General features: G+C 32.6%; 1 protein-coding gene and 1 long non-coding RNA gene across 2 annotated transcripts; one reads left to right on the top strand and one right to left on the bottom strand.

Annotated features, from left to right (window-relative positions):
• The first annotated feature begins 5,238 nt into the window (after positions 1 to 5,238).
• LOC149427019 (uncharacterized) lies at positions 5,239 to 6,808 on the top strand. The gene is made up of 3 exons (XR_016303148.1): positions 5,239 to 5,686; positions 5,973 to 6,269; positions 6,470 to 6,808. It is a non-coding gene; the product is annotated as an uncharacterized LOC149427019 (long non-coding RNA).
• Positions 6,809 to 18,523: 11,715 nt separating this feature from the next.
• LOC149427018 (uncharacterized) lies at positions 18,524 to 27,069 on the bottom strand. The gene is made up of 5 exons (XM_089633442.1): positions 27,058 to 27,069; positions 26,006 to 26,519; positions 19,959 to 20,014; positions 19,678 to 19,850; positions 18,524 to 18,660 (listed from the first exon to the last, which is right to left on the bottom strand). Exons 1-5 carry the CDS (start codon positions 27,067 to 27,069, stop codon positions 18,540 to 18,542), a joined length of 876 nt encoding a protein of 291 aa, XP_089489568.1. The 3' UTR covers positions 18,524 to 18,539.
• Positions 27,070 to 27,727: the final 658 nt, after the last annotated feature.

Genomic DNA, 27,727 nt, shown 5'->3' with positions numbered 1-27,727 from the left:
ACAAATGTGGCTTTCTACAGAAGGAAGCGTTTTTTGTTTATTCTTATAAGTTACATACTTAGGGCGACTTGCACCAACTATCGCAAATTTTATCTTAAATTGTATTTAACTAAACGTATTTAAGACCCTAAATACATTTAACTTAAATGCGTTTAGTTGCGTCCTGCACCACGCAGTTCGGTGGCAATTTTAGTTAAACGTGTTTAACGCGTCGGTAAAACAGTTACCGCGTGGTTACCGCCATTAACGCGTAAATAAAACAGCTACGATGTTTCATTTTGCTTGAAGTGTCAAAATATTTTGTGATTGTGTGTGTGGTTTAATAGTGTTTTCATTTATTTTATGAAGAAAAAGTTAAAGCAAATAGACATAATGATGAAATAAGACAAAAAGAGCTTATGTTGTTGGAATTAAAAATAAAACAATTATCCGAGTAATTTTGTTTTTTATTTCTTTTACATACTATATTGTTTTAAAGTATTATAAGAATGCTGTAGGTATGATTAGAAGTTTACAACCTTGCAAAGTACTCCTCGATAAGGAGTGTTAGCTCCAGTGACGAGCACCTCGCTGATGTTTTTATTGGCGTTGAATTTTAACTGAGGTTCAATTTCTTGCACTAATAATGATGTCGTTTCTTTACTGAGACGAAATCTTCTTTGAAACTTCTTGGCACTGAGTGTTTCAAATAAATTTGTTCTTGTGTTTACTTCTCTGACTATAAACGGTCTACTTATATATATAAGTATAATTTATTTATAATTTCCATAATTTCTTCATCATCGTGAGAATACAAATCCCAAATGTTCATTGTGAATACAAATTAAAATGAGATAGATTTTAACCACAATCAGAAATCGAAGAACCTAAAAAAATTTTGACAGTACTGTTTAGAGTGGGGCTAAACACGTTTAACTCGGTTAAACGGCCGCTTTTGGGTATTTAACTTTGACAGTTCTTTAAACGCATTTAACGACTTAAATTTTGTGGTGCAAGACGCCAAGTCGACTTAAATCAAATAATGTGTTTAAAATTATATTTAAATCAAATTTAACTTATGGTGCAAGCCGCCCTTAAAGAAGGTTACAATTCTAGATACCTACATGAAACTCGGCTAAACATTTTTTTTACAAAAGATTGATCGGCACTTTGTGCAGAAACAAGCTATGAGCGGTGTTGTGTTCTAAACCATGTTATGAGTACGATTTAGTCGATTAATCGGAACATTCATAACTCCAATTTATAATCGTAACATTCGTAACTACAAGTTATACAAATTATCTGATGAAGTATTGAACAAATATATTTTGTTTGTTTATTATTTGGGATTTTGATTTCACATCCATAACTATCCTATATCTACCTTTTATATCCAGACTCAAATCCAATTATATTCTATTCGCTTTAGCTTTCTGCGCTGTGTACTTCAAAAGAATATATAAAGTTCTTATATAAATGTAAGAACTAAGAACTGTTGTATGAATGAATTTTCAAGAGATATAAAAATAAAAATAAATTTGCAGCTATTTGTTTTTGCAAGCCTTTGAAGGCGTATAAATGAATACTTACTACTAAAACAAAACACAAAAATATAAACTTGATGTAAATAATTTGGTTTGTCGATATATTTTCCTTGATATGACCGGTTTTACTGCTTCAAGTAGATCAAGATATTTGGAGTCACTCAAAGATTTGTAATAAAAATACGAAAAAAAATGAAATCACCAATTTCATAGGCACTTCGCACGGTTGGGATTGAACTGTTTTCCCTGATATCTTCAGTTCTATGGCTCCGACTCGATCAAAATTTAGATCTGATTTATGATATATTTACTTTTAAAAATATAATTAACTAACTAAACATCACGCCGTTTCCCGGCAGGGGTAGGCAGAGAGGACGGACCGCCAAACAACTCGGTCTTAGCACACACTCCTTGCCACATTAACAATAGTACATCGTATCAGACATACTCTTCTATTATTCTGTCTTTTGACATGGCCCGACTCAAGTATCTGCTTCACTTGATCGAGTCATGTTTTCCTAGGGCGACCCCAACTTCTGCTAACATTCACATTTACAGTCGTATATTATCCTTACACTCCATTCTTCGCTCATTCGCTCTACATGCCCCAAACTATCTAAGTGTCTTTTTCTTAATCTTACTCACTAGGCATACATCAGCCGTGCACTCTTTGCGGATCTCCACATTTCTCATAAAATCATACATGTTTTGGCCACACATACGACTCAGTTATTTCATTTCTACAGCATTCAAAAATATCTACGACTTAGTTGAATTTTTAGAATTCGTTGTGTTAGGTTAGGTTAGGTTAGGTTATAGTGAGATTTGTGATCTGAAGACAATTCTGAAAAAAAAAGTCTTCAAAAATGACAAAAAATATTTTTTTGATTTCATACAATATTATATATTATAAATTATTGATAATCGCACAATTAATAATCGTAATCGCCAAACTACAATTCGTTGCGTCACTTGTTATTACTGCTATTAAAGCGTGTCAATTGGTCATAATAGAAAAAGTTATCTAATTAGGCCGAATTAATCTATACGAGTAAGTATTTGCTCGGATTGATTGTAACCGCTGATCTTATAATAAATCTCCCACTAGATCTACTTCGGCCACAAACCCGTTCTTGTTTATATTTTCGAGTCTAGTCGAGGAAACTATTTCTCTCGACTTGCCTAACCGGGAGAAATGCTCATTACTCGCATTAAAGTGCGAAAGTTTCATTTTTATTTCACTACTAACAGATGTGTTTAAATGTTAAGTTTTCTTTAACTTCTCTCCGCAATAAATCTCACATATCTACTTGGAAAGTATAATAAATATCATTAACATTTTCTAATTTCGAAGACGAATGAATTTCACGAGGTTAATAGTACTGCTACATCGTCATATCATATTATTAAATCACACTTTCATATGTTGACAATGCAGCAAGAGTAAATTTATTTATTTAAAACAAATGTTTTATTGGCGGGTTATCAAACAAAGTCGTCACAATTATGTAAGGTCGGATTTCGATTACTATTACAAAATTATTAATATTTGCGTGAGATGAAACCACTCTTAAGAAAGTTTATTTTTTTTTTAATAATAGTTGGATAGTTTTTTAGCACTGTTTCTTTTGAATATCACCTGAATAGAACTTTCCAAATACAAAGATTAATACGCCATAATAAAAATCTTATGACCTTTAACCAAGCAGCACCTACATACTTATAATTTACAAAATATAATCTTTAATAATACACTATTTGAAATTAAACTAAATCACAAATAATACAGACAGCAAGTCATAGAAATCATTCGTACATAATTTGAATCATTTAGCGGAATTGAAAGAATATACGTAGACAGTTAACATATTTATTTGAATATTTTAATTTTTATTTTTCCACAAAACGATTATGCACTAATATATTACGGAAAAATCACAATTTTTTTAATCAGGCAGTTTTAATATTTTATGACATATCTCAAAAGATAGTTTCTGAACTGTATCTAAGTGACGATGAAAATATCGATGGTCAAAGCAGAATCGTTCAGTTGCTCGGTTGACTGGAGATTTCTGATAGGAAAAAGTCCTCGCTTTCGGACAATAAAAAAGTGCATGGGATCTCCCACGAGTATTCTTAATATAACCATTTCTTTGATTCTGTTAGGGACAGGCACCTAAACCAGTAAATAAACATACAAACAAACATTCGTTCACATTGTTTTACTTTCGGTGATGAGTTCATTGATGGAATTATAGACTGTCTCGATTCATTTGGTCTAATCACCTTCAACATACGAACTAGAAATATTCGATTGAAAATTCTTTTTAATGGCAACAATAATATCAGGACTGAGTCATAAATTGCGTGCAATTGCCAACAGAAATTGTATATCTGTTTAACTTCACGGAATACAGTAACAAGAAGGCTATAATAACATATCTCAGCAATAATTACAAATAACTTATTATTTATTGACTTTACTTTTGATTAATGTTCCACCGAATTATTATGTACAATTTGTAAAAGCCCGTATAGGCATATAATACTCGTATATATAAATAAATTAAATATTTTATTGACTGAAATGAAACTGAAAATCTAAAAAGACTGAAGACATTGAAATCAAAAAGGCCTTTAGAACACACAGCAGAGCTGGTAACAAATTGGAGTAAATGGTCTGACATAATATGCAGAAATGATTAAGTAGTATTTTAACGTATAATGTCTAAGGTAATCGGTAATAGAACCTTTCCTCGTAGGTCGTTTACAAAATAATGTAAGGCAGGAAAAGTGATCAGGAAATGAAAGGCCTCGATTGAACCTCGGCTGTTTCAAAATTATGTGAGTTGCGGTTAATACTGTATGTCGGTCAGCCTGCGTGATCACTGATATTATGTTATGCAAATTGATTCACGAATGTAGGTACCTACTTTTATGTTGTTTTTTAAGTATAGCAGGTTCAGTCAAACTAGTCCATCGAAACATTTTCCCTCGTTTTCAGCTCTCATATCAAAAAGACAATCATTTTAATTAAATTGTCACGTATTATTTAGAAACTCATGAAAAATGTGTTTGTAATTTTACTCATAAACATTGTATTTGGCATAAAAAAACCTAGGTGCCTCCGTATAAGAAAGTAGATTACGCATTCGACCAATATAATATATGAAATAGATTAATACCTGTATTAGGAAAATTTTACTTCATAAAAAATATTGTTAGCAAAATATATTATAGCAAATACAACTCCGTTTCCTAAAATTGATAACAAGCAAAAAAAAATCCAATTGTGAGAAGTCGATCATAAAAAAATGTTTTCTTTGTGTAACGTACTCCCTTTACGTAATAGGGTAGATTACAAATTAACGCTGGATGAATTCTGGAACACAGAATTCAAAAAACCTATTAACCACAATTACCATACTAGACATAGAAAAGCAGAAATGTTTATAATTAACAAATCTCAAAATGTGTAATTAGATATAACAAAGAGGCATAAAATCTCTGAAAAGTTTAACTATACTCAGTTTTGTAAGACACTATGTAAAATACAAATGTAAAAACAACGGAATAAATAAATCATAAAAAAATGTCGGGAAGTTGCAAATTTGATTTCCGCAGCAAAGCTAAAATGCCAACTGTTAAGGCCCGTTTATAATAGGAATAAGCGGTAAGAATAAGCCGTAAGGCCCTAGGCCGTAGAAGTTGGAAGATAGGAAACCTGTGTATCCGTTTATAATAGATGGCAATAATCTCTTATTTTTTTCCATAACCGAAAAGATGGTCCAACTTTAACTTTTGCGGTTACGGATTACAGAAAGCTGAGATATATACCGAGATTTATGTATTTTCGATCGATACTCTATGGATCTACTATTTGACAAGAGTGGTTAAATTCAGGTTTATTCATGTATTTGACAATCGAATCGAACAATAATTTTGTGAACAAGTATTTACGCGGAGTTAGATATTTTACCGAATTTTATATATAAATTTGCTGAAGACGAAAGTGATAAAAATAATGGATATAAATGACGCAGAATTGATTTCTTGGGTCGAGCAATTTCGTCATTTATATGACAAGAAAGAAAAAGATTATAAAGACCGAAATGTCGTTGAAAACTCCTGGTTATTTATTGGTAACAAATTGAAAGCATCAAGTGAGTGTAATACAATATGTTTGATAAATATTAATACTTCTATATATTATTACTAACATCAGAGATTTACACATTTTTTATCGTTTTGTATGCGCACATAAAAAGTTAGGTTATTTTGTTAGGGAAGGCTCTCTAGCTCCTTATCTTTTTAAATGTGAATCAATTGATACTTTAACGTATAAGTTTCAATTAGTTTAAGTGCGCTGAATACACGTCACATACAATTTTATATAAAATAATCTGGATGGAATACAGTTGTACAAACAATTATAATTATTGCTTCTAGGTTCTGAATGTAGATTGCGATGGATTGCCTTGCGGAGTCGATTTGCAAAAGAACGATGCAAATTTGAACGATCTGGATCAGGAGCATCAGGTCACAAAGAATGGCCACTAATGAAAAATTTATCATTTTTATACGAATATGTAAAACGACGGAAAACATTTGGTAACGTCGAGTTACCAAACAATGATACTGAAAATGATTCTCCAGATTTTTGTGATGAATCACTTACATACGATGACATTCAGTTCCTTGATGGAACATCAAAAGAATATGTGGAAAATCTGGACGAACAAACTGGTTTGTGATTTTATTTAAAAATTTTATAATATGGCTTTATAGATACTATCATCAGACACTTTCGGTTGTAGCAATTATGTTTATGTTTGAATGTATAAAGTAAAATTGAGAATGATTTTATACAGCTGATGAGTGATTCTTCCATCTATAATGATTTGTCTCGATTATAAACATAGTAATAATACTAATTAAATTTTCAGTTACGCTTGAGGGTTTTGGTGTCATACCAATGGACGAGACCATAGAATCTGTAGGCTGCACTCCGAGAGCAACAAAACGCCCGCGCTCCAGATCCACACCATTAAATGAACAAAATCCCAACATAGCATCCGTCCAAGCCAAAATGGATGAAGCCGTAGAAGTTTTCAAAAAATTTGTAACGGACAAAAACACTTTGAGTGTAGAAGAAAATTCATTGCAAAACTTTTGCAATTCACTATATGCTGATATGAAAAATATAGAAAAAACTAATTTGATAAAGTGCAAAATAGAAATTATGCAAGTAATTTCCAAATATTCTGAGTAATACATATTGCATAATATGTATTACTCAGAATAATTGGAAATTTATATATATATAATTTTACATAAATTGTATTTTTTTTCTAAACACGATCTGTACAATTTTTCTTCAAGTGAAAAAAAAATAAAATAAAATAAAAGACAATAAAAATTGCTATTTTTTTTTAATCAACATTTATTATTAAAAAAAAAATAATAATTACAAAGGCGATGTCTGATCTGTCTTACATTAAGGATACATTGAGTTTTCATTTATTGAGACTTCAGTTTACTAGAGTGTAAACGCATTAAAAACTTACTAAATCTCGATATCACTCTGGTCTGGATCCTCTTGAAATATGTGCCCACTGCCAAGGAACTGCCCCTTCATGCAAAAGATAATGTGCCATGCTGTCACGTAGAGCGATCATTGATCTTGATGGATTATTCGCACCCATCCGTCCTATCCTTTGAAAACCACTATCACTTTGTTCTTCTCGAAATAAGCCTTCTGAAATTTGACCATTATCTCTAACAGTGTCACAAAAATTTGAAGGGCAATACACTAGTTGTTCGGCATTTTTTTCAGAGATTCGCAGAAAATTGTGTAAACATATTGTGGCAGCGGTAATCCTTTCTACATTATCAACTTCGGCAATGATACTATTTCTCAAGATTCTCCACCTAGATGCTAAAATGCCAAAAGAATTTTCTATTGTTCTCCTTGCTCTTGATAATCGGTAATTAAAGATTCGTTTTTCTTGATTTAAATTCCTTCCCGGAAAAGGTCTTAAAATGTATGGTTTTAGAGGAAAAGCCTCGTCTCCAACAAAGTAATACGGAAAATCAATATTTGTGTTCGGTAATGGTGTACCTGCTGGTAATTTTATTTTACCGGAGTCCAAACCTCGGCCGAAGGCTGACTCCGAGAATACTCCACCATCACTTTGCGAGCCATATGCTCCGATGTCTAAAAGTGTGAATATGTAGTCAGCATCACAAACAGCCAAGAGGACTATGCTGAATGTTTTTTTATAATTAAAAAAAGCAGTTCCTGAATTTTTAGGTGCCTGAATTGTAATATGTTTACCATCGATTGCACCGCAGCAGTTAGGGAGATTCCATTGCTTATAAAATTCGTTGGCTTTTTCTCTCCATTCTTCGACTGTCGGTTGTTTGCAATATATGGGACTAAGAACATCCCATATTGCCTCGCAAGTTTCCTTTATTATTACATGTGCAGTGGTTTTTCCAATCATAAAGGACCATGCAACTACTTGCAGACTGCAGCCTTGGGACAAATGGCTAAAATAATATAAGTACATTATTTTTTACATCAAAATGAATAAATATAATTCTCAACATTATAAATATTAAAAGATATTATCACTTACAATAATGTGATAACTAGTCTATGTTCCGGACTTAAAGGCTCACGTCTGCTTCGCTTTACTAATTTGTGTTGTAGAAGTCCTAACAATTTATAGAAATTGGTCTGCGACATTCTTGTATATTTCTTAAATTGATCGTTGTCTACTGTCGCCATGTCTTTAAACAAATTATGGAAATGTCCTGTTTTCTTCCTTTTATGATTAATGGGACGCACACTCCAACGCCGTTTTTTCCTTATTTTTTTCGTCAACTGTGTGTCTCCTATTGCAGCGTATGCTAGTCCCAGAATTGACAAAAACATTCCGCATGCAACAATATCTGATGAATCCATCGTTTCAATATTTATTTATATAAAACAATATTACTTTTATAAGATGGAGGAAGAATATACTCTCGGTTGACAGTTGACATAGACAAGTGACAGCGGCATAGTCACTTCTATGGACGTATTCTATTCTATTCCTATTTCAATTATAAACGACGATCTTAAATATTACGGATTACGGATTACGGCACCGGCTTATTCTTACCGCTTATTCCTATTATAAACGGGCCTTAAATACGAAAGAAGAAATAAGCCACATTAAACCATTTCTCAAATTTTTATTTTTTATTTAACATTTATTTGCGTTTTTTATTAACTAATTATTTATTTTAATAATTAGACAAAATTTATAGTTGATTTTTTATTTGTGGATTGTATTGGATTGCGTAACCCCCGCAGGCCTTATGTTAAAAATATTACTTTATGTTTTTTAATTAACTGGGAAAAAAAGTCACGTTGTTGTAATATTTTTTGAAAGCTACCCGGCAACGGCTAACAATTAATTTAAAATATTCGAAACATAAGAAAATCAACATCTCTGGGTATAAGCCGTTTGCCTCGGAGAGATATTTGTTTTCTCTTGCCCGAATCAGTAACAATTAAATTTCTTTCTCGTAACTTCAAGTTTCATGTGTTCTATTAATTTAATCAATAATATGATATAGTACAAAATGTTTTGTTATCTTCTTTTTTATAACAAATAGATATATTGATATCCTCACTGGGATCTCCCTTACTAAGGATTTAATCAACAAATTATTCAAATACAGTAGTTGGAATAGTACGAATGAATTATAAATATATTGTATTATGGTGTTTTTTGAAAATAATTGTAAATATGTTGCTTTTTAGTCCAGTGTAGTAGTTCCGGTTTCAGTCACTATTTGGTGTCGGTGTATTTTCTGTTTCTGATCTCCCTATGTTATTTATCCAGCCTTTTATTTGAGGTTTAAATGTTCTTATATTCTTGTGAGTTTTTAATTTTGTAGAGTTTAGTACCATCGAAAAGGAAGCTTTTTGCCTAAATGTTACATTTGTATTTGTAATTGCTTGTTTGGTATGTTTTGAAGCTAATATTTAATAATTATAAAGTATTTATTTAATTATACTAACATTTTGCTTTTTCTTTGTAGTATAAAATAAATCATTTAGAAAATTTCTTTCGGGAGGTTTACATATATAATACATGCATATTATATTTATAAAAAATAGAAAAAAGTTGATGTTTTATAATCGAGTCGTAAAAATATATTTTCGAGCACTACATTGCTAACGTTGGCTAAATCTTACTAGATACATCAAAATAATCTAGTACGAAATTGTATATCTTAAAAAGGCCTTCAGGTCTATGTCTATCTCCTAAAGATTACCCCTAGAAACGCCGGGTACATGGCTAGTACTTAATAAATCACTACTGATAATCTTCGGCGAGTAATTAAATTTCATAATAAAAGCTGAGTACACACCTTAAATTTTAATTTTAATTAAACGTAATTCATGAATGTAAAAATGCACTAATCGCCCAAAATTAAATCATCTACCTACTGTATAATGTGTCCTACAAAATACTATTAAAAGTATTTTCATAAACTAACTATGTAACTAATAAGTGCATATAAATGCTCTAATCTTATTGTTGTTACCAATACCAACCTGATTTAAATCGATAAAATATTTTTACTTCCAATCTATAAAAAAATTTACTTATCGAAAAATGTACCAATAGCTAAAATGAAATATTAGTGAACTAGACTGTTTTGGTACAGAATATACAGAGACAGACATAGTAAAACATGTGTAAAACTTTCTCATATAAATGTACCTCATAACCAAATAAATATAATTATTTATGAAGAAATCTTGTTAGAAATTCGGTTACCTAATATAAGAGATGATCGTAATTAAAATGAATCTATAAACTTTTTAGTATTTTACAGCACCTTTGAGGTGATTTTTTAAGTGTTGGTGTGTGATATAAAGAAGACCGCGGAATATAATTTTATGATTTCAGTTACTACTAAACATTCATCTTTTCGGTAAAGCATTTTGAATCTGGCTTACTTTGTGACCCATACTGCAACGGGTGAGTTTTTTTCTCTTATTTTTCCAATCTAGACATATGTTACGTTCCAGCCCAGATTAAATAATATTGAGAAATTATGTCCATCAAGTTTAGCGGATGCACAGTAATTATTGTCTCATATTATAAAATAGCAGTTCGTCATTTTGGGACTGGTCCTTCGAGTGTGTTGCAAAAGGCTTATCCCAGCAGCACCTTCAAACACCAACTTACAGTGGTGTCGCTATTTCGCAATACATACAAATTATCCAACTACTGTCAATATTCCAAATTTTCCATTTCGGTCCTGAGTTGTGACTTTACAAACTCACCCACACTTAAATTACCATATTATTGCCTATAATTGTTTCATAACGTTAGATCGGGAGCCAGGTTGTATGTTGGTACAGCAGTATGGCGAATAGCGAATGGCTATATGGTAAGTTTGGTATCGGCGGTAGACAGTGGACACTATTCGTACAGCGGACACACTTGCACATTGAGCCGTGAAGCATGTAATAAATGCGTGTCCAATTTAATGCTCAATTATAGTCACACGTATTATTGTTGCAATGTTTGTATTACCTGAATAAGGTGAACGGTTTTCACTTCAGAACCTTGCGTCGTAAATTGTGGACTGATTTTCTTTATCTTTATTTCGCAACTGTTATCATCTCTGCCATAAAGATGGGACACAGCGGGGCAATCCAAACAATTAAATATTTTAAAGTAATGTGTAGGTACTAGTATAAATTAACGTTAGATTAGAGGGAGCTACAAAACTACAATGTTATTTTCTCCATTTTTTATCATCGCCTTATCTCTCGGGTTAGGGCGAGGGTGATAATTAGGTACTATTTATACTAAGCCAAGTCTCATGCGACAAAATGTTTTCAGTACGTGTATCGTGAATGCATAAACAAATGATTATGTTTTCCATCGGTTTCGGAAAGCTGAAACATTGTGTATGCAAGCGGACACGTGTATGGCCACGCTCCAATTTTTCATCTTTGCGCAAACATTTTGTTCAACGTTTGAGAAAAAAATGTCGCATGAGACCCGGTTTTATATACTTCTATATTTTTCCAGAACAATCATTGATTTCAGATTCACTATTCTTATAATAAACGTGTTTTTTTTCTAGCTATTTTTTTAAAAATTTGAATAAGTAATTAATTATAAGTTTTGTCTCCAATAATAAATTTTACATTTTATTATATTCAAGTCATGAATAACCTGCCGCAACTCTTCGATCCTTGCTGTCGAAAAATTATATTATTTTGTTGATCTATTTATTTTATCAATCAATTTAAATGCGATTCTGAGTTAAAAAAATGGTTTGTGATACATTTATTAAATTGGTGTTTGCTTTATTCAGCAAAACATGCTTTTATAACAAAAAAAATATTTTTCATGAATGTGTTGAATATAAAACGGAAATTCTTCCTAGTTGGACAGTCAAAAGCATAAAATGTAATCAATGTTATAAAAAAATAAATAAATCTGAATGTACTTTATCTTTCGCGATCTAAATTTGTTATCAAGCCCGCTTTTCTTTTGGTTCATCCGTCACATTCAAACATTTATTCCCGGGATTAGATTACAAATGCAATTATCTTATTGCCACGATCTTTACGTTCATGGCAAAAATTGCTAGATTTTTCCCACCACAATTTATACATACCTAAGCATGATGTTAAAAGATGTATCTGATTTACTTTAACCAGTGATTACTGACAATATTTGGAGTGAAAAATGTACTTGAAATTTTGGACCCAGCGACATTTTATGTGGGGTTTTTCAAACCAACCCAACCTTTCACCCCGATCCTAACTGTATAATACCTGTTGATGTTTCCTTTCACTGGTCACTTATCCACTCAACCTACCACCCCAATCTTAACTGTCTAATACTAACTATTTTCTTAATGTTTTTTCGTTGAAAAAGTACACATCTGACAAAAATATCACTTACATTATTTACTCCAAATAGATCCGTTCTTAATACCCTGTATATAAGCATGTCGAAGATCCTTGGTTCTTAGTAAATCTACGGTGCGAGAGCTGACAAGACCCTACATAAAAAATGAACAATATTTATAACGTTCCACTCAAATAACTGTATATAAGTTGTCCGGGGGTAAAGTGCACAAACCTTGGGAGGTGATTCTACATGATTCTAAGTTTAAAAAAACCTTTTAAGTTAGCTTTCAGGCTCAAGAATTGAATTGTTTGTATGCAGAAAATAATATTCTTATTTGAAAAAAACAACGAAATTTGAAGGCACCATAATCCCTCAAGCTCATTTATAGCATTTAATATACTCAAAAGTGAAGGTCAAACTACAAAATTGCAACAATTATTTTGGATTCGTCATTAAGTATGATCACTGTTATCGCGAAATGGTAAAATGAAGTAAAGCACATAAACCAACATTTGGCATTTTCGCATCAGAATGATTTATATAAGGTCCATAGAAACTCAACTCGATGATTTATATCTCCAATCAGTACATGACTTTTTGATCGTGATGCAGTACGAGAAAATATAAACTATACCAGTTCCAATGGAACCCACGCTACAGTTAAATTTAACAGATTGCATAAGGTTTAACGTAATCTCTAACTCAAAGGCGAGTTTGTCAGTGATTTAGAAAAAACAAGAACGGACACGAAATATAACATATACCATAAAATATATTGTTGGCAGATTTTGTATAATACCTACATACATAACCTTCACTGCACACTTGAGGTGGATTTACAATATTTCGCTGAATTGCATTACTTTGCCTAACCTTACCTAACCATACCTAATCAGTATTGTATATGTGTGTAACATTATCTAACTTGACGTAAACACTAACCTCGGTATCTTAACCTAACATATATCTTAACCTTACTTTGTTGTACGTAATCTGCAATTAATTTCATTTTTACCTGTATGTATGTAATTTCTAGATTTTTGCCTGTAATTTAATTGAGTTTTTGTAACCGGATAGTTCTCACGTAAGTGAGAACATCTGCAAAAACCCAGTATAAATAAATAAATAAATATTCTATTAACCTGACACAACCTTAATTACACGTACCTAACATAACCTGGCCTAACCTAAACTAACCGCCTAAAACTTAAATTGTATAAACATATTGTTTTTACAGATTTCCTTAGTGTCCTTACCCTAGTAATTTTTATTTTTATCATTTTGTTACGATTTCAACTTACGAAAAGGATAGAATGTTAACAAAATAATCCAAAAATATTACATTTGAGATATGTTGATTGATTGATTGTTGGCCATTGAAACGAGATATTAAAGGTGAAGGGCACGTTGCGCGCCGATTATCTCAGGTTATGTGGTAACAAAGTGTAGAAAATAAAAGAAAGGAGGAAATGCTTCCAAGATACAATATTTATTTCTACATCTTTAAATAAAATAAGAACTCTTTAATCAATAGCAAATATCTCAGGGGTGTGCATCAACCGAAGGTTTGAATGCACAGTTGGAAATTTAAAGTTACATTGAGAGATGACAATAAGGTTTGTGACATTAAAAACTTAACTAACCTGATAAATGGTAAAAAGCTCGCCAAGCAGAGCCATCCGGCAAAGCTAATGTTTTATATGTAGAGCGATGGATGACCAAGGTAAAAAATAACTAATCTGCGTCGTCATTGTAGCTCGTAAATTATATGTCGTGTCAGCCCATGAGGTGGCTCGTGTCTTCTCGGGAGAACGAAAAAAAATTCTTCGCAACAATGCAATTTATCATTGATGTGCTTACCTACTATAATCTGCTTCAATGGTCATCACACTTCTACTATGAGGTTACATACTTTGCAAGGCCGTTCGTTTTACAATCATTATTCAATGTTGATTATTTCGCAATAATTGTTTCATTGATGTATTTGTATTGAAAAATTGTAAGTAAATGGTAAACCGCAGAGCAGCGAATGTGTTTAAAGTAAATACGAATCTGATTTACAGCGATGTCACGTACAAACCATCAACAAACCGCAATTTCATTAAGAACTCGTTTACTTTAAAGATTTATGAAATTGAATCACGATTGTCAACTAAAAAACAACATATTCTGCAACTATGTGCAAATCACAAAACAATTATTTAAAAATTCGACAAGATTATTTCACTTTTTTTTAGGAATGGATGAATGCAAATCTTAGAAGCGGAAATTAACCAACTTCCCGACATCCGATCGAGCTGACACTCTTCAGATAGACTAGTGGTCGATGACAATGCTTTATATCAACTTCTGGTGGCAATCACGTACTTACGCGTATACATAAGCATTTCTCTGAAATCGAAAGATATTACAGCAGTTAATATACTAAATAAATATCAGTTTTACCCGATCCACAGAAAACCATGTAGGACAAGCTAGCTCGTCAAAAGTCATACACGATATTAACAAATCGATTATTGGAACACGTTAAGGGATAGTTGGATAGAAAAAAAGTATTACATAATTAGCCACAACCCAGAAGGAACGGTGAGTCATCAAAGTTGAGGTAATGAGATATTAGTCACAACCCAGGAGGAACGGTGAGTCACCAAAGTTAAGGTAATGAGATATTACTCACAACCCAGGAGGAACGGTGAGTCACCAAAGTTAAGGTAATGAGATATTACTCACAACCCAGGAGGAACGGCGAGATACCAAAGCTGAGGTAATGAGATATTCTAATTTCCGACTGTTTTTTAGTTTGATTTTAGTGCTTCAATCAATAATTTGTATTTCTGTTTATTGAAAAGTTGTTTTTAATATTATTACAACGGGTTTTTATACCTACTTTTAAATAATAATATTGTCAATAAAATTTATTAAGTATTTATAATATTAAATTTTATTAGAGAACATAATACAAAAAATATAAGAATTTTTAAATGGATGTCTGAATGTCTGTATGTAATAAAAAAATCTTCGTTTTTTTTCGGTTTGATTTTTGGCGACAGATTTAATTATCGGATTGTTTCAGTATTACAATCACTCAAATTTCAAATAACCCACAGTTAATTTCATGTGCTTGGTAAATGTTCTGTTCATTGCTGTTTATTTGTATGAATTGATTCTGTTTCCGTATTATGTATAATGGTATTTTATATTATGATGCAGAGCCTCCAATCTTGTGACGCCTGCCATCTATCGCCAAATGAACAAACTTTAATCGGATGTTGTAAATTTATTTATAATGCGAATTGAAAACGTCGTATAGAAATCACCTTTATTTGCGTTCACTTGACTTTACAAAATTATTTGTATGTTTTTTTGTCAATGTAATAACAAATAATATTACAGATTATTAGATAAACTTACAAACAATAAAACAATATTTTTCAACATAAATTTTTGACAAGTGGAACAAATATATATTTTAAATCAATAACAATGTGATGCCATTACGAATAAAAAGTTCTAAAAACAAAAAGAAAAACAGTACAATCATAGATTAGTATGTATATCAATCAGTTTTTACAACAGAAAATTGACACTTAACAATACGCACTCTTTATTTATTATAAACCGTTCTAAAGCATTGTTATAATTTGTTTTAGAAGCAATCTTTATGGTAATTAATTTACTGCTGAATTTGATTGATGAGATCTGTTTTGACCTGGATCTGCAAGAAGGTGTGAAAATAACCAGAGTATTTAACATTGGCTGGATGAAAACGAAGTATTCAGATTTGTAAACAATAGACAAGTAAACAAAGGAATTACTACTCTATTGTTAATGAACATTTTCGTACTAGTTAAATAGCAATAATGATAGAGTTCTTCTATTCCGTGTTATGAATAACGGAGGCGAAGCGATATAATAAATAAGTTAAGTTTTTAGTTTTATTCAAAAATGTTAAAAATTCTTTTAATATTTTCTATTTGAATAGGTGATCATTATTTTTACTTGCGGTACAGCTATGTAGGTACAATATGCATCATGGTTATGACATGTATTCCGATTTTTTTTTTTTAAATTATACTATGAAACATTGATATTACAATAATTTTAATAATAAAAAAGGACTAACCCAAGACTGCTAAAGTTTTTTTTTCAAATTTAATAAACATAACATATAATCATTTTGAATTAATTTACATTTTTAATACATTATTTTTAATACATATTGGTTCACATCGAATACGGAAATGCAATAAAAAAAGTCATAAAGACAAAAAAAAAAGTTAAATATTTATTATTTCATAATATTTTATTTTGTTAACTTAAAACCATTGAAAAATCTTTACAATATAATGACACCACAGGTTTATAATATGGGAATGTAGGTATATATCCATTCTTAAATATGAGATTGGAAACCAAAAATGTTTTTCGACCCTCCTAACTAAAAAAAATCGTACAAAATATCATTTTCGGCTACAACAACATAAATAATGTATTTTTTATTGTTACATTAAAACATTGTACGAAAAAAGTCAAGAGCCGCCCCTGACCGAAACACATTATTTTTCAGCCTCTGTTAGTTTGAAGTACGATTTCAACATATTTATAATAATTTCGAAAAAGCACCGGTTTTATAAACCGACTAAAATATCTGGGAATAGCATCTGATAATTCATTTACTTAACATTAACAATTAAATTTAATAAATAATATAATTTTAATCTGTTGAAGGTACGCGAATACCAAATCGATTAGGAATATTTTCTTCCGAGATAGTAAATTTTTTAAACGTTTTGAGTACAATTTGTATTGAAATAACTTTACTTTTAGTAATTTTTCTTGTAATAACTTTTAAGGTTATACCCATCAATGTAATATACTATTGAAAAAGAAGATAATACAAATAATTCTAAACCAATCATGGAATAGAACAATACACGGGAAATCAACGGCATTAGAGATTTTCGGCATTTTATTCCAAATTTTGCAAAACGTCTTTAGTGATCGCACGTACATGCCATTCTTCTATACCTTTTTAAAAACATTTATTAGAATTTTTTCAAACACGCTTATAAAGTTTATGATTTTTCAATATTTTTTTAATAAATCCTAAAAATATGAAATAAACAGTAAAATATAGGTGAATTCATGAACTATATAGCACTTTAATCAGTTTCCTTGTTTTCATTTTAAAATTAGGATGTATGATTCTTTTAACGAGGGCGGGAAATTGCCAAAATGAATGTTTAAAAGTTCGGAGTGCTGGACACATATTTTGGTTATTTTAGCGATTTAAAGTGGCTAAAAGGGTAACGGTCTTAACTGGGAATCGAACCCAAGATCTCTGTCTTACCGGGGCTATGTCTCTAACCACTTGGCCCATGAGACCTAATTATCATTATAGTCGATATTAGATTTCAAATTCAGAAATAACAATGTTATCTTCTTTTTCCCACATGTTTTGCAGCAATTTGAATGATTTCAATGTTCTAAATAATTGGTTTGTAACCTAAATTGTTTCTCGGATAAAAAACACATTCGATATATATTTATTTGGGACACCTCTTCGGAATCTCTATTAAAATCTCTCGGTAAAATAAACATAATTAACTTAATTAACATAATGAACTACGCCATAAAATAGTTCACTAAGAAGAACTACTTGTTTTATTATTACTTTTCAATCAATAAAAATACTCATAATACAAAGAAAACGGGGTTCAGCAATCAGAAAAGTTATCAATGTGAAATATTTTTGAAGCTTCTAAGTAAAATATATTTCTAATGTCAAACAAAAGATTAAGTAGTAGGTAAAATCTTTAGATATAAAAGAGAAGCAATCAAAAACATATTTATGAAACAATGACAGGAGTGAAATTATTCTCGCGACTTCTTTCACGTGGCAATTATCATTGGTTTTTGTTTGTTCTTGAGTTCAAAGAACCATAAACAAGACAGCGTGTGCTTGTTTTAAAAGTGAAAACAAAGCGGCTTTGGTATATACCTATGAGTTGTGTCGGTGAGTATATTTCGATGGTGAGATGTCAAAGCCACGGCCGTGAACTAAACTAAACTAAAATCTCGGGCGCTGGTTGCGTAGGCTGATTTGACTGAACTGACTGGTCTGGCTGGACTGCAGAAGTTGGGGAGGAACGATGTTAGCTCGCCTAGTTCTGGTAACCACGGCGTTGAACCTGGAAAGTGAAAAAAATGTTTTTTGCTTGAAAGTCAAACGGTTGATATTAGCCCCAACCTCGGCACTACAAAGTGGTAAATTATCGTTACCTCATTTCTTCGTTGTTTTAAGGAATTTAATATTCCATTGTTGTTTCTTTGGAAATAAAAAAAAAATTAAAATGTCTTTTATATGAACTTTTTTTTTAAATTTTTCGATTGCTCTGAATTTTCAGAAGCGGATGTGCATAAAAACATTATTTTATTGCAGTTAGAACCTACCTACCTTTTTATATAAACTACATTAATGCTCAAGGGAACCAAGGAAAAAATTCCCTGCAACTCTTTTTAAGAAAAGGGGAGAGAGGAAGTTCAGGAAAAGAAAAAGGTAGGAGATGGAAATCTTGAGGTGTCGTCCTGGAGTGACCAGCATATAGGCGATGTATCGAGAGTGTCTGGTTGGAGAGGTCCAAGGTACTCCTTCGGCCGTCTTCTCCCGATCCGCCCGCCACGCAGCTAATGGGCAGATGCATCCGCCACCAAGACCTGAATAAACCTCACCCCATGAACCCTAGTTTCCCTATTAATTCACTTGGGGTGACCCAAAGCAGAGGTGTTGGTTATCCCATGAATGATTCCCTGGGCGGCGGTACCCACAACCGCCTCCCAAATGTCGCAGGTTCAAATCCCGGCGTGCGCAATTGAATAATTTATGTTATTTCCAATTTATTCATTAAAAATAATATATAGTGTATTTGCGGCCCGTTCTAGAGTGGAAGATACTTTTAGTATCTCCCTGGTGTAAGACCACCATTCAGAATTCAAACGTTGGTTAAAATGGCTTTAGCCGTGTTTTATGACCAGATCTGAGCAAGGAACGTCCCCACCTTCCTTTTCCACATCTCGTTCCCCTCCCCGCTACCTTCTGCCCCACAGTCTTCAGTCTTAATGTCTCATTGACTCTAGATGGTTGGGAGCAGTTGGGATATCCACATTAAAAGTACTAAAAAGGCACCATAGTTATAAGTATTGTTTACCCGTTAGTATCGTCGGCCGTGTAGTCCACACGCCTGATGGTGCCGTCTGGTTCAACCAGCGAGTAGGATCCTCTCACCGCGTCTCCGTCCCTGGTCTCCTGGTGGCTCTTCTGGTCTCCTGTGGAGCGGTCGCGCACGGCGTACTGGAAGTGGTACTTAGGCTGGTTGTGGGACTGCAAATAAAAACTCTCGCGTCTCACTCTCATCACCTGACAGAATTACACAGGAATCTAATTGACGAATGGCGTGAACACAATGTGTAAATTAATGTTAAAACTCACGTAGTCTTCGTCTGTAGAAGTTGAAATCCTGTTGGATAAAATTGGGGTGGTGGTGCCTGAAAAATAAAATGATTTTAATCTATCTATCCTATAGGATTCGCATAAAAATGTATACATCAAATCGCAAACATTTTAACCGATAAAATAATATTTAATAATTGAGGACAATATTATCGACTTTCAAACGAAAGACGTGGAAAGATTGATAGTCGTAAATATTCAATGATTAAATATTACAATTTGACGTTTTACTCGTCAAGTTATTCTACCATAAAATAGAGAATATAATAAATAAAAACCATTTATTTAAAATATTATGTAACTAGCTCAGATCCGTAAAAAATAACGGGAAAATATATAATTGTAGGATTTGTGAAGCTAAAAGTATTTATAAATATATATATATATATATATATATATATATATATATTAAGTATTTGAGTCAGAATCAGTGCCTTTAAGAAGACGGACAGATTTTTTAAACTTTAAATATGGGTTAAATTATTAATTAATAAAATAATTTAGGTACATGTCGAAAAATGAGTATTGTTGATTTATTAAAACCCTGTTAAAAAGGTGATATAGCAGACCATTTTCTAATAAACTATTAGAACTTTCATAATATATTGGAACACGTGTCCATTTCGTATAATGACGAAATGCGAACATATTAGAAATATTTTGAACACGAATTCTACCTTGCAATAACACATTCGTGTTTTACTGATAGTTTATTGGTAAATCTGTTGATTCATTCGTCAAAGGCCTGCAATCCGGTTTTTAGCAGGAAAACGAATAATTTGAAGAGATTTCAAATAAATTAGCAATATTATCTGTGGTGTATGTGTGTAAGGGGGACAGCATGAGAGCGAGACAGCGAGTACGAGACGTATATAAGAGATCGTATTAGCGGGAATGAGCCTCTCAGTCCAGAACCGTGATAGTCTTCTTTCAAATAAATATTATAATACAAGCATTGTTATTATTGAGTATGTAGAGTTAACATACGTTACAGTGGCGCAGCACGGTAGTTCGTAAATTATTAAAAGTTTACGGAGAATCAGATGATTTAAGAAGATTATTCGAATTTTTGGTGATCACAGTATAGTCTGGCGCTTTTGGGCGTTGGATCGCTAAATTTTGAAGGAAGAAGAAGAATAATAAAGGGCTATCAAATTGGAGAATTCACACGCAGCCGAGGCGAGCACGCAGATCGGGCCGGGCAAATTGCGCGGTAAAAACGCAATTTTACACGTGTGTGGGAGCCGACATTGCAACATTTTGTCGAGAGTACACCGTTACACGGGGTACGCAGAAGATCCAGGATCAAGATCGGCATCAAGGGTGAATTGGCCGGAATCCGGGACCGGGGTTCTGTCGCTACAGCGGGAAGGAAGACCTTGGAAGGTGATCGTGTCCGCAGCTGAAGGGAGACGGAGCCAGAAAAGGGTGCTGAGACGTTGGTGATTCACAGGCTCAGGGCAGGGGCTCGGAGCATAACCTCTGGAAGGGCTGAGATACGTATATTTTATTCAACTTGTTTCAGTTCTTCTCCCAATGGAGGCGATTTGTAAGAATTTGGGGACGTTCTGTTACAGAACGGGAGACTGGTCATTGTTCAGGGAACGATTGGATCAGGCCCTCATTTTAAATGATGATAAGTTGTTGTCACCAGAACGCAAAAGAGCATTTTTGCTGAGTTGCCTCACGGAAGAAACTTTCTCTCTATTATGTGATTTATGTTTTCCAAAAAAGGTTTCTGTTTGTTCTTTTGAAGATTTATGTAAATTATTTGATTCACATTGCAAACCAGTTAAAAATATTTTTGAGTCTCGTGAATTATTTTATAAATGTAAACAGTTTCCTAGCGAATCCGTTAAAGATTACGCGGCTAGATTGAGAGGGTTAAGTTTATCTTGTAATTTTGAGCTGAGATTGGAACCATGTTTAAAGGACATATTCGTTATTGGGATTTTTAATGAAAAATTGAAACACAAGCTATTCGTAGAGGCAATCAATACTTCTTTTACGGATTGCATTAATCTAGCGGCGACGTGGGAACATGTTGTGGCTTTTAAAAAAGTAAATCCGAATTTAAATGTTGTTCATAAGGAAAGCGAGTATTTCCATAAATCCAGGAAAGATAGTCCTTCCAGGAATAAAAATTCAATGCGGAGTAAATCACCGGTTAATGGTACGTTAAAAACTTGTTTTTTGTGTGGAAAAAAAAATCATTTGCAAAGAGATTGCTGGAAAAAATTTTTGTGTAATCATTGTAACAAATCGGGTCATCCTAGTAATTTGTGTAAATACAATAAAAATTATGTAGGTACTAAAAATAAACGGTTGAATTCGGTGTTCGTGGTTAATAATAATGTGGGGCCGGAACCCACATATATAGATTTGTTAATTGGTAACATAATATTGCCGGCGTTGGTAGATACGGGAGCTGCGATAAACGCGATACCATATGAAGTGTATTTAAGATATTTCGTTTCTTACGATTTAGAAAAGTATAATGTTCATTTGTCAGGGTATGACGGAACGCAGTTAAATGTTTTAGGTAAAGTGAATTTAGAGGTGTCATTTTTAGGTAAAAGTGCGAAAATACAGTTCGTAATAATTAAAAATGGTAATTCTACAATAGTTGGTAGAGATTTTTTACAAGTTTTCGGTATCGGATTAAGTGGAATAAATTCTGTAAAATTCAGTGAGATTAATTGTGATAATCATCTTGTTTTTCGTGAAAGTTTAAAGAAGAAATATGCTCATGTTTTTTCAGAAAAATCGGGTAGGCTTAAAAATTATGAGGCAAACATTGAAGTTAATTCGGACTTTAGGCCAAAGTTTGTAAATCCGAGGCCATTACCTTTTAGTTTACGTGAGAAAGTAGAGATAGAGTTACAGAGAATGTTGCATGAAGACATTATTGAAAAGGTAGAAATAAGCGATATTGAAAGCCCGATTGTTGTTGTAAAAAAGAAAGACGCTTCAATTAGGATTTGTACTGATTTCAAAACAACATTGAATCCTATGTTAGCGAAGTTGAAATACCCACTACCTCGTATTGACGATTTAATTTCATCTCTGAATGGTGCAAAATATTTTGCTAAGATAGACTTACGAAATGCATTTGGACAAATTTCATTGAACGAAAAGTCTAGAAAATTATGTGTGAATTTATGAAAAATTATGTATTAGTACGCATATAGGTTTATTTGCATATAAAGTATTGCCTTTTGGCTTAAGCACGAGTCCGGCCATCTTTATGCAAGTCATTACGGCGATAGTTGGTGGACTTAGGAACGTTCGTGTATTTTTAGATGATCTACTTTTATTTGGGAATTCTAAAGAGGAATTATTTTCTATTTGTGAAGCAGTACTTAGCAAGTTAAGTGATTGCGGATTAACTATTAATGAAAATAAGTGTTCTTTTCTAGAAACAGAGATAGAATATTTAGGTTATAGAATTTCGCAGAAAGGAGTTATGCCTTTAGAAAATAAAATATATGCTATTACCCAAATGAGTGTACCGAAAAATGTTTCGGAACTTAGAAGTTTGCTGGGAGTTATTTCCTACTATAGGTCTTTTATACAGAATGTGTCAGGTATTTTGTCTCCTTTATACCAATTGTTGAAAAAAGGGATAAAATTTGTATGGTCTCAGGAATGCAATAGTGCGTTTGAGCAAGTTAAGAAACTGCTGACGTCAGACAATATTTTGGTGCATTTTGACCCACAATTACCTATCAAGCTAATTACAGACGCGAGTGATATAGGTATATCTGCTATTATATGTCACGTATATGAGAATGGCATGGAAAGACCGATTGCATTCGCTAGCCGTTTATTGTCAAAAACGGAATTGAGGTATTCCATTCTAGATAAGGAAGCGTGTGCAATAATATTTGGCTTAAAAAAATTCTTTCAATATTTATATGGTAATAAATTCGTTCTAACTTGTGATAATAAAGCTTTGGTACATATTTTGAACACTGAAAAACAAGTGCCAATACTAGCGGCAAATAGGCTACAGCGCTATGCGTTGATTTTACAAACATTTGACTATAATATAGAATATGTCAAGTCGGGTGAGAACAAAGCGGATTTCTTATCTAGATTGCCGGTTAATAGTAATAATAATTTAAGTAATTGTATCGACGAGGTCGACGGTAGCGAATATTTCTTAAATTATATTGGTAGTCTGAACGTTGATAAGATTGAATCGGATTTTTTAAATATAATTGAGGCGGAAACGACAATTTCAAAAGAAACGATGAAGCAGTTTTCGATTAAAGATGTAAACATAGCAAGCATTACTGGGTTCGTAATCAATGGTTGGCCGGATAAAAAGTTTTTAAAGGATGACTTGTTAAAATTCTGGTATTTTAGAAATAAATTATCGACTTATGACTCGTGTTTATTTTATAATAATAAATTTGTGGTTCCGAGGGAATTAAGGGAAATCATATTGAATTTCATACATCAATCGCATTTAGGTATTGTTAAATCTAAAAATCTTGCTCGAAATTATTTTTTTTGGTTAGGTATGAACTCAGAGGTAGAAGCAACTGTGAAGCAGTGCGTTCGATGCTTGGAGTGTTTACCCACTCCATGTAAAGTTGAGTTACAGCCGTGGCCAATCAGTGGATTAATATGGAATAGATTGCATATTGATTTCATGGGACCTTTTGGTGGTTACAATTTTTTGATAATCGTTGATGCAACTACAAAATGGATAGACTGTCACATCGTAAATAAAGTAGATTCGTTTTGTACAATAAAAGTTTTGAAAAGATTATTTTCTAATTTCGGAATTCCGGAGCAGATAGTAAGTGACAATGGTACAGCGTTCACTTCAACAGTTTTTAAGGAATTTTGTCATAATTTTAATATTAAATCGTTGACATCTCCTGTCAACCATCCAGCTTCTAACGGACTTGCCGAAAATGGGGTTAGAACGGTAAAGAATTTTTAAAAAAAAATTATGATAAATAATAAATTGCCTGCTGATTTTGAGGATAAACTTTTAACATTTTTGGTTGATATTAGGAATACGCCTTCTATGTCTACGGGGATTGAACCTAGTAAATTAATTTTGGGAAGGAAAATTAGATCAATTTTTAATACAATCATTCCAATATTAGATAATGTTGAAGGTCAAGGTTTTAAAGGGATTGATAACACGATTAAAGATAAGATGTTATTGAGTCAGCAAAAACAAAAAAAGTATTATAGAGGAAAAAAAATTAAAAAGTACTTTGATGTTGGATCTAAAGTTTTAACCAGGGATTTGAGAAGTGATAAAAACAAATGGATTTTAGAAGAAATTTATAAAAGATTGGGGAATAGGGTTTATTTAGTAAAAATTATGTCTACAGGACAAGTGTGGAAACGCCACCATGATCAAATTTCAGAGAGGAAGGTTAGGTGGGGGGAGAGTGACAGGTCTGATGATTTGCTGGACCTGGGTCCACTCTCGGACGTGGACATGACCAAGTTTCCTAATTCCTCTGATTTTTGCAGGTCACCTACACCATGGGAGGGGAGGTTACGCCCTCGAGGACAACGCCCATGCTACACCGAATGAAGAGTCAAGAACATACATAATTACATATAAATTGGAAATTAAATACATAATGGAAATAATTAAATATATTTGGCTTATATAAATTTGTAAAAATAAAAAGATGTAATTATGATTTAAGTGTGGGGGTGTGGTGTATGTGTGTAAGGGGGACAGCATGAGAGCGAGACAGCGAGTACGAGACGTATATAAGAGATCGTATTAGCGGGAATGAGCCTCTCAGTCCAGAACCGTGATAGTCTTCTTTCAAATAAATATTATAATACAAGCATTGTTATTATTGAGTATGTAGAGTTAACATACGTTACATTATCAGAAAGTTTTCTCCGTTTTTCAATTTAAAAAAATAATTCAAATTCCAGTTTCAGTGTTCAAAGCACCGGAGTTACGCAGAGACACACACACAACCGATATTATAAGTTTTATAAAAATAAATGTAAAAGTTGTTTTTTAATCTCACCAAATATTTGAGGAGTGGCAGCTCCCAATCCTGGTGCCTGGTGTCCAAACACGATACTCTGTGTTGCGACTGCGTTATTTCCAAGTCGGGTTTTCCCTCTCAAGTTCGTACCTTGTCCAAACCCAGCACCTAGGCCTCCATTCAATCCTCTTCTCAGACCAATTTCTAAACCACCATCGAATCCTCCTTCCACCCCTTCAATTCCTTCCAATCCATAATTTAATCCATCAAATTTATTTGCGAAATCATCCCCTAGATCATCTCCAAGATCAGCACCTAAGTCATCGTTCAAGTCACCGCCGAAATCAGTGACAGGTCCAAAATTGGCTCTGCTGATTCCACCACTGAAACCTCTATTGAATTCCCTATTAAATCCTCCTCCTAAAGTCCCTCTCAGTCTGCCCCCAAGCCCTCCTCCTCCAAACCCCCTTCTAAAGTTTCCAAATTCACTCCAATTATCACCAAATTGGGGACGTGCTTTGGTTGCAACCAACAAACAGCAAAGGACGAAGGCCTGCAATAAATGTTAAACTACTGTAAACAGTTTTTTATATTCTATTTTTAAAAACACATGTAATTCATTTAAAATCATTTTCAAAAAAATATTTGAAACAAACTAATGAAACGTGATATTTCTTCAAATAAAGGTGATTGAAAGGACCTATCTAGCACAATCGATCGATAAAGGATTTATCGATGTAGTCGGTAACTTATCATCGTTCCGAGCATAAAGTGTTATTAATTTATTCATTTATACTACTTGTTTGTACATTAGCAATCTGCAGTCGTGTGTCAACATTGTCAGTAAAAACTCGATCGATCGATTGACCACACTTTACGTAAGATATTTTACCCTGATAGAAGTTTATTTTTTTCAATAAAATCATTTTTTATGTAAACCTCATTATTCAAACCAGCCGTAGATATTTTCGTTTGATATAGGTATAAAAACTGCCCTAATATGGTCATGGTTATACCCGAAACCCGATGGAAATTTTAAATTATAATAAAGTTATGTGAAGTAATATTAAAATAAACTTAAGTTCACTCACTTTTTGAAGCATCGTCGTCTATATATAACTTTTAAAAATTAAACTTTGTGTAAACCTCGAAGAACTGTTACTCTCGCGACACTGGGTTATCTGAGAGACGATGAATGGAAACTGTCTGTGACATGCCCTGAGCGAGAAGAACTTATATACTCTAATCAATGCTTAATTGACTGATGAGAATATCTCAGCTTTGTAAACAAACACACAAGATGTTAACCCTTCGTTCAGATGCCTTAATGTTGACAACAGATTATGTGTTTACTATAGTCCGTTCAGTAAAAATTATAACAACATCTAACTTTATTTATTGTTATCAAGTCTAATTTGTGGAATTATATTTTAAATTTAAATTTTTCTCTTACTTATACAATAATATTATTATACCATTTATAAAAAAGACATAACTCTCAGGAAAAGAAAAATACCCTTACTAAAAAATTGCGGCATTTATAAACTCTAGTGTGACGATTGCAACGAAGTGTAGGTATGTTAAATAAACCGAGATTCAAACAACACATGTGATTGTTTAGAAACAAATATATAGTCACAATTTTTTCCAAATATCTCCTAAATAAAAATCATATACTGAATGATAATAATAAACCAACTCAGTTACATAACAAAATAAAAGCCGAAAACTAAATCTTTCAGAGCAATTAATAAAAAATAA

The sequence above is a fragment of the Hesperophylax consimilis genome, chromosome 1, assembly GCF_061612785.1.
Source record: "Hesperophylax consimilis isolate HC1 chromosome 1, BYU_Hcon_1.0, whole genome shotgun sequence".
Lineage (NCBI taxonomy): Eukaryota > Metazoa > Arthropoda > Insecta > Trichoptera > Limnephilidae > Hesperophylax > Hesperophylax consimilis.
The sequence above is the reverse complement of the archived record's forward strand: the minus strand, read 5'-3'. Positions and strand labels throughout refer to the sequence as shown.